This window comes from Anguilla rostrata, chromosome 2 (genome assembly GCF_018555375.3).
Source record: "Anguilla rostrata isolate EN2019 chromosome 2, ASM1855537v3, whole genome shotgun sequence".
NCBI lineage: Eukaryota > Metazoa > Chordata > Actinopteri > Anguilliformes > Anguillidae > Anguilla > Anguilla rostrata.
In genome coordinates, this window is record NC_057934.1 from 51,397,125 (window position 1) to 51,405,298 (window position 8,174).

The 8,174-nt window shown below is 35.6% G+C and overlaps 1 protein-coding gene across 1 annotated transcript; it reads left to right on the plus strand.

The window, feature by feature from the left end:
* Positions 1-3,771: 3,771 nt before the first annotated feature.
* Positions 3,772-6,019, plus strand: LOC135248369 (parvalbumin alpha-like). The gene is made up of 5 exons (XM_064322919.1): positions 3,772-3,929; positions 4,594-4,660; positions 5,075-5,207; positions 5,449-5,558; positions 5,728-6,019. The coding sequence occupies exons 2-5, from the start codon at positions 4,600-4,602 to the stop codon at positions 5,751-5,753; spliced, it is 330 nt and encodes a 109-aa protein (XP_064178989.1). The 5' UTR covers positions 3,772-3,929; positions 4,594-4,599; the 3' UTR covers positions 5,754-6,019.
* The last annotated feature ends 2,155 nt before the right edge of the window (positions 6,020-8,174 follow it).

Sequence of the window (8,174 nt, forward strand, 5' to 3'; positions counted from 1 at the left end):
TTGCCTAGTTTCCTTGTTTCACTCAATTTGTTTATTGCATTCATTTGTGAAATATAAGTTTAACAAAGTTTTATAATACATGAGTAAAAAACAAGAGATAACACAGAAATTCATCATCATAACAGTCAAATGAATATTTTGTTAGACAGGGCATCAGCTGAGAATCGAACCGTTTGGGTCCAGCCCAGTTAAAAGTCCAGTTCCTTAACTACTATGCTCCACTCCTGCCCCATTTGTGTATATCATTACTGTAAACATATAATACATTCAAACTTATGTGAAAATGTATAAACGCTTTAACTTTGAGAAACAACTATTAGGAATTAGCACATACATACCTTCTATTAATAAAAACTATTTTTCATTGATATCAGTGACAGCCAAACATCAGTTGATATGGAACAAAATGCACTACTTGTTTATGTTTACTCACATTTACGAGCAAAAACCATGTGGTTTGGTTTTAATGCCCTCAATAATGTGCATGCTAATTATTTATATAGGATGTAAAAAGCAATTCATTCAAAATGTCTTGGGTAAGAGCTTGATGTTGCAGCAGTTTCTTACAGCAGATTTGGATCCCCCAACTGCTTTCATCACAATCCCAGTTCCATTACCAGTAAGACCAACTTCACCCCTAAGACCCTTTTTTTTACAAAAAAGAAAAGTCACATAAAAAAGTGGTGCTGCCTAGATCCAGGAAATACTTATAGGTAGAACCACGTCTTTGATCAGCTTCTGATAACAAGCAAAACCAATTCTTCACGCAGTTGAAATCAACAACGACCATTTCCTTGACTGGTTCTATAGGTTTTAGTGAAAAACATCCTATCATAACATTTTGTAGTTCTGTCACACAAGAATATTTCAGCAAACAGTAACTGATAAATACTACCACAGATTGCTTTGTTGAGCTCTGTAATATAATAGTTCAGTTATTTTATTTCAATATTATAATTATTATTATTAATATTCAATATGGTTCATATTATGTCTTTGTTCAAGCCTTTTCTTAAATATTGATTAAGTCAGTTAAAATGAGCTCATATATATGTACATACTTGTAGAGAGAGAGAGAGAGAGAGAGATTTGTTAATTACAGTTACAGTTTACACAGTCAGCTACAATCTGCTGACTGGCAAGACTCAACTCATTTAAATGTTATATCCGTTATATTTTAGCCCTTCTTTCTCCAAGTTTCTGTGTGTTCGTGCTAAAAGCTTCATTGTCCTCAATTTAGGAAAGCGTGGACAAACCTGTGCCCTCCTCAGTTCCAACGTCCCAACAATCTGCTATTTTTTTTGTGAGCAGATTAAGTTGCCCCACTCATGGGGTTCACAGCATAGTTTCCTCAAGCAATCTGAGTGCACTTAACAATTCATTTTTTATTTTTACAGTACATCTTCTTTCAAACCATCCAGTTTTGATGAAGGGCTGTATTATATTATGTGCAGCCAAGGAAGAGGTGAATGACAGTGCTGCTATCTGCTGGCCAACTGTAATATTACCTTTGCCAAATTTTACATTGTGGAGAGGGCTTGAATAAAGTACTCTAAACTGAACATGTGTTATTGAGTAAAATACTTATATACTCCTCATTAAGGACATACATAATACACTATCTGATGTGTAGTATGAATGTATCTTTTTCTGAGACTAGGGATTGGATTTTTTAACAGAGTACAGTTTTTCAAGCCATTTTTCCTTTAATTTATAATTCCTGAATTAGATGTCATCTTAGTAAAATTACATCCAGTAATGTAGATCTGCCAGACATGGGTGTACACTATATGACCAAAAGTATCTGGACAATCCTTGGTCTGGTGCTGTTTTTCATGGTTTGGGCTAGGTTCCAGTTCTAGGTTCTGTGCTTTCCCAACAGTTTGGGGAGCCTCTTCGCTGTTTCAGCATGACTATGCCCCTGGGCACACAGCGAGGTCCATATAGCAATGTTTTTGGTTGAGTACAGTATGATAGAACATCACTGGCCTGCACAGAGCCCTGGCCTCAACCTCATCCAACTGCAAGCCAGGCCTGATTGCCCAATCAGTGCATGACATCACTAATGCTCTTCTGGCTGAATGAAAGAAAATCTATGTAGTGATGCTCCAACATCTAGTTTAAAGCCTTTCCAGAAGAGTGAAGGTTGTTATAGAAGCAGAGGGTGGGCCAACTCCATATTAATACCAAAACCTTTGGATAAGATGCTGGATGTCAGGTTTCCACATACTTTTGGCCATTTAGAGCATGTAGTATCCAATGTGTCTGTAAGTTAACCTTGCTCCAGATTTATTTTTTCAAATGCTATCAGGGCAATTGAAAAAAATGATTTGCACTAAATATATTATGACTGACACATGAGCTTGAACCAAACCACTGACCCTCCTGTTGGGAAGCCAATGATTGCCTTCAGCCCTGCTTTTCCCCCTCCCTCAATGTGGTTTGTATTTCAATCATTTGTTGATGCACCATCCTGTCAAGGGGATATGCTGTCTAACAGTGTTTACTTTTCTACAGGAATGGTCTTGTGCTAGTATGCCTTTGCACCATTTTTTTAAATTAGCATTTCTTTGTGTGTTTGACCCTGACAACTTTTATAAAGGGCAAAGATTTTTAATGTGAAGGATCAACACCATACTATTGGAAAATGAGAATAATTGCAAAGGGAGACTTCTGGTTTACCTTTGCATTGTGATAGTCAATTTAATTTCACATGCATGAATACTGCTGAAACTTTCTTTTATGTACAATCATGGCAAGATTAATATTTGAAAACAGTGAGAACAAACTGTCAGAATTTTATCAGAATGGATAACCAAAAATAACAGATCCTAGTCAGATCCTAATGTGAATATTTCATATCCTAATGTGTAGTAATTTAATTCTGAAATGTTGAAATTATTATGATCATTAAGTTATATTTTTTAAGGTGCACCCCTCTACACGGTAAAACACATAAAGTATAAAAACATTCTGAACAAGCTATCTGATTCCTTAATCATATATTTCAATAGATAAAATTAGTATCACATGAATATAGATTTTTTTTTACTTCACACAGGATACAGGGTGCCTAGTTGGCAACAAAAAAAAAATTAAAATAAAAAAAAAAACTTCAATAGCAAAATTATTTGGCTTGAACTACCATAAGTTAAGATACAGAAGTGTAAATAATTATGTTACAGTAAAAATGGCTTTGACACAGAAATCTTGCTTTACTTATGGCATACAGTAGCACTGCCTTTAGATTGTTGGTGAAAGTTCCATGGAAACCACTTTTCAGTTAGATTGACTTGCCCCCTCTGCTGTTCAGCGTGTATTTAAAAGAAAAAATGTTCGAGCGCAAAAAAAATTAAAAAATTAAAAAATCCAGGCTTCTTAAAAATCTCCGGGTGAAGAAAATATGAAGGAGAGAGAATATTGATTACTAATGTAGTCGTACAATTAATCAAGATTCGTACAATGAATCAACGATAAAAAGATTCAGTGGGAAAATGAACGAAACGAACGAAAGGTCGAGGCTATGTGATGGCTTCGTGTTCGGTTCCTGAATGCACTGTCAATGCAAATGACCTTACAGCCAACACAGGCTATGTGAGACTGCGTTATGTAGGGTCAAAATCTGTATTGCCAGCAACTGGTGTTTCATCTATATCAGCAGCATATATTATTAGCATTGCATTGCAGAATATTAAGGCCTTTTGCAAACACGCACATTTTAAGTATCTTCATTTATGTAGATAAAAATAGAACGGTCTGACTACTGGACACATTTTTTTTCAACCAGCCGCTTCGCATCTGGTGTCTGTTACATTATGCCTCATATTTCGGGAGAGTGACAGTATATAAGGTTGAGAGCTCTAGCTGGCAGATCACTGCAGTAGCTCGATTCATCGCACCGAAACCTCTCTAGCCCAAACCCAGCTGAGGTGAGTCTCATTTTAGAGAGGATAAGCCCCGAAACAAGTGGGCACTCTTCTGTTTTTGCTGTGATTGTACCTTCACTTTTTCCTTTTCAACGTTGATATGGACGGCAAGACAGCGGGTGAACTAAGTATCTACACGAATTGCAAACGACTTCTTATTGTTCATATTGAAATTTGGTTTTGGAACTCGAAGAGAATGGATGGACATGTACAAACTTTGCAACGCCTACAAAGGAATCAAATGAACAAGTTTTGCACCAAGTCTGGAATTTATCACAATTGCCAGTCTTTTCAAGAGACGCGGACAAATGATTACTATTGATGTGAATAAGAATTATGTTTACAAAATTAAGATTTGACTGGTAAAACAGCAGTGTATTTTAGCTGGTGTAAAGTGGTTGTGGTAATGCATTTTTAAAAACTGATGTCGTATCACTAAAATTGTTATTAGGCTATGATGTTATAATCTGCACCGTTTAAGTGAGATCATACATCTTTGGAAAGATAAGGCAACGATTAGGCTTTACATTACACGAACTGGACTACTAAATAACAATGCTAAAAGCTTAATCAAAGACAATATACAGCGTTCTAAAAAAAGGGTACTATGTAATGCATTACTTTTTAATCGGTACAATTCAAACATTTACATTTTTCTCTCCTTTAGCTAAAAATGGCATTCGCCGGTGTTCTGAATGATGCTGACATCACTGCAGCCCTGCAGGCATGCCAAGGTAACTTGACCCGCTTATGATCCGTGCATGCAGTTCAGACAAGCTAGCACTGTGGACATTTTTGGACAAGGCTACGCCTTCTTTTGTCAATATAATTATTAACGAACAGAACAGAAATAAGAAATAATTTTAAATTAAGTCATTGTGCTTCATTGCTATGGATGTACAATAATTTGCACAACTACAATGATCATTGAAAAAAATGTATTTATTTATATGCAAACAATACATTTTTCTGAGTTACAAAATAATCAGAGTTCTAAAAGTGTTATTATAATGATAATAATAATAATTATTATTATGGTGACGATTATTGATAATAATATCAACAAAATTATTATTATTATTATTATTATTATTATTAATAATAATAATAATAATAATAATAATAATAATATATCTTTTGTTTCATAGCTGCTGACAGTTTCAACTACAAGAGCTTCTTTGCCAAGGTCGGCATTTCAGGCAAATCTGCCGATATTGTCAAGAAGGTTTTTGCCATCCTTGACCAGGACAAGAGTGGCTTCATTGAGGAGGATGAGCTTAAGTAAGAATTATCTCTGCATTTCAAGTTTATCAATCAACACCCCAACGCATAGTCACAGTACAAAGAAAGACAACGTAATTCACATAATTTGAAATTCAAATATATTAGAAATTTGTATCAGGTAGTTATTGCAGCCCAGTTATTAACCTTTCCTGTTTTGTTTTACAAAAATATGCACTTTGCTTAAAAGGGAAAAGTAGTTTGTTTGTCTCTAATAAGTGTTTTCTTATCCTATTTACAGACTGTTCCTGCAGAACTTCTCTGGTAGTGCCAGAGCACTGACTGATGCTGAAACCTCAGCCTTCCTTAAAGCTGGGGACACTGATGGTGACGGCAAGATTGGAATTGATGGTGAGAGAAATTTATATATAAAATAAATAGCATTCAAAATGGAAACTGATCAAAATGGTTATTGTAAAAAATGTCTCCTAGAATATAATAGTGTTGGATAAATGAACATAAAAAATGTCTTTGTTTGCCCAGCTAAAAATATTTTTTTTTCTTTTCTTCACTGTTGCAGAGTTTTCTGCTCTGGTTAAGGCATAAATATCAGCTGACCAACATCTCTTGCCTTAATGGAACAACATTGCCCAAGACCTCCCCTTTTCATCTGAATATAAATAATTTTTATACATTTGCCTGTGACATGCCTGCAGAATGTTTCCTCTCTTGCAGCACTCTGTCCAAAGTGATGATTGTAAATGTAGTGCAGTTGTGTTTCATGTCTTGAATATGAATTTTGCTTACTGTAAAATCTGATGCACTTTTCAGGAACAAAAAGGAAAAGAATAAATATTCTTTTGCAATAGAAAGTCTTTTTTATTATCTTCCTTTCTTTTGTGTTGGAATGGTAGCCTTTGGCATACACAACTAAGATTTTTAACTGTTCAGCCTAAACAGCTTTCTGTGAGCTGCCAGACAGAATGTTTCACATTCTTGTTAACAAACACAGTATTCCAGGTTAGATTGACAAAAATCACAATTTATGAATCCCAAGAGAATTGTTTTGACAAAATATTATATTGAATATGAATGTTCAATGATTTCTCAGATTCTTTAATTATTTTGAATGTATAATAAATAAAAAACTTTGTCATTGTAAAAAGGTGCATCAGGTACAGCATCTCCAGAAAAGCAACAGTTTTGAGAATTACAGTTGAAATGCAATAAAATTAATGTTCATTTACTGTGCTCATGTATATTAACAAGGCCAAAGTAAATCCGAGATAAATGCAGAGCACACAAATACAAATACTGCCATTTGATAATTGATAGTGTTCCTGTTAGTGGTTTGTGTATTTTCAGTAGTACCTGACAAATGATTGGCCAAAAATTATGCAGGCTGTTGTAGCATTAAAACACCACTAGATGGGCATTTGAATCAAACAATCTGTAATGTGCAGAAATATGCTCAAATGGTGAAACTAAATGATCACAATTGTTAAACAATCCTGAATCGGTCAAGAAACCTTTTGTAATTCTTTGTCAATTTGAAAAGTCATTTAGATGGGAGCCATTTATAAAGACTCCAGTGCATGAGTTTTTCAACAGCCTTAATTCACAGCAGATCACAAACAAGAAGACCTACAGCTTGGCGGAACTACAGTACCGGAAAAGGCAGAGGTAATAAAGAATAAAGAAGGTACTCTATGTCAGTGCATTTACAAAACCTGAGGCTTCTAAAAGATTAACTGCAATGTAGTTCATGTGAATTCACTTTCATTATTCATTGGTTATTCATATGAAAAATGTACACTACATGGCCAAAAGTATTTGGACACATGACATCCAACAACTTATCAAAAATTATGGGCATTAATGTTGAGTTGGTCCACGCTTTGTTTCTATAACAACGTCCACTCGTCTGGGAAGGGTTTATACTAGATGCTGGAGCATTGCTGCAGGGATTTGCTTTCATTCAGCCAGAAGAGCATTAGTGAGGTCGTGCATTGATTTGGTGATTAGGTTTGTCTCGCAGTTGGCTTTCCAATTGAACCCAAAGAAGTTGGATTGGGTTGAGGTCAGAGCTCTGTGCAGGCCAATCAAGTTCTTCCACATTGTTCTTGGCAAAACCATTTCTATGTGGAACTTGCTGTGTGCCTGGAGGCATTGTCATGCTGAAACAGGGAAGGGCCTTCCCCAAAATGTTGGGGAAGCACAGAATTTCCTTGAATGTCATTTTATGCTGTAGCTTTAAGATTTGACTTTACTGGAACCTAGGAGCCCAGCCAAAACCATGAAAAACAGCCCCAGGCCAAGGGTTGTCCAGATACCTTTGGTCATATAGTGTATATTTAAGTCACATGGACTAGTGGTTAGATAAATACAAGATGAGATATGTCGACATGCAAGGATTTGCAGGTAATACAGAGCTATGATGGTGTGCATACATGGACCAAGACACAGTCAGTTGTAAAGAGCAGGCTTGTGACTCCACTCATAATCAATTGGTTTGCACAAAAAGCCTGAAATATTGCCTCGCCAACACAGGAATTCTAATAGTTCTAATGGTGATAAATTGAGACAAAATCCAATGTACGTTTCTTGAGTGTGTTTTAATGATATGAAAACAGATGGAATTTTATTGTCTGAATGATGACCTGAAATATGCTGATGAGCTTTCAGCCCATGAGTTTCATGAACACAAATTATGGTCAATTATACGCAGTAGATAAAACAGCTTAGTACTTACATGTAACTATGGTACTCATGTAACTCAATCGTATCCGCAAAGATACAAGAAAGCTACATAACCAGTAGTCTCTGAGCGACATTTTCAGTGTGTCTATTGATCCAGAAAATCTGCCTTTGCATGGCCCTGCAAGTGTACACTCACTGTTTTCAGCTGTTTCACTGTCCACTGAAGACCACATGACAGGTACGCCTACATTAAGTCTTATATTTGTTCAACCTTTCTGTGACATGCAAATTAATTATTTATTTCACAGCAACAGTATCGGACATGAA

Bases quoted from the DNA above. Each gene is read 5' to 3' on its own strand.
- LOC135248369 (XM_064322919.1), top strand. From the start codon at position 4,600: ATGGCATTCGCCGGTGTTCTGAATGATGCTGACATCACTGCAGCCCTG. The intron at 5,208-5,448 runs GTAAGAATTATC...TCCTATTTACAG, and splicing joins ATTGAGGAGGATGAGCTTAA to ACTGTTCCTGCAGAACTTCT. The intron at 5,559-5,727 runs GTGAGAGAAATT...TCACTGTTGCAG, and splicing joins CGGCAAGATTGGAATTGATG to AGTTTTCTGCTCTGGTTAAG.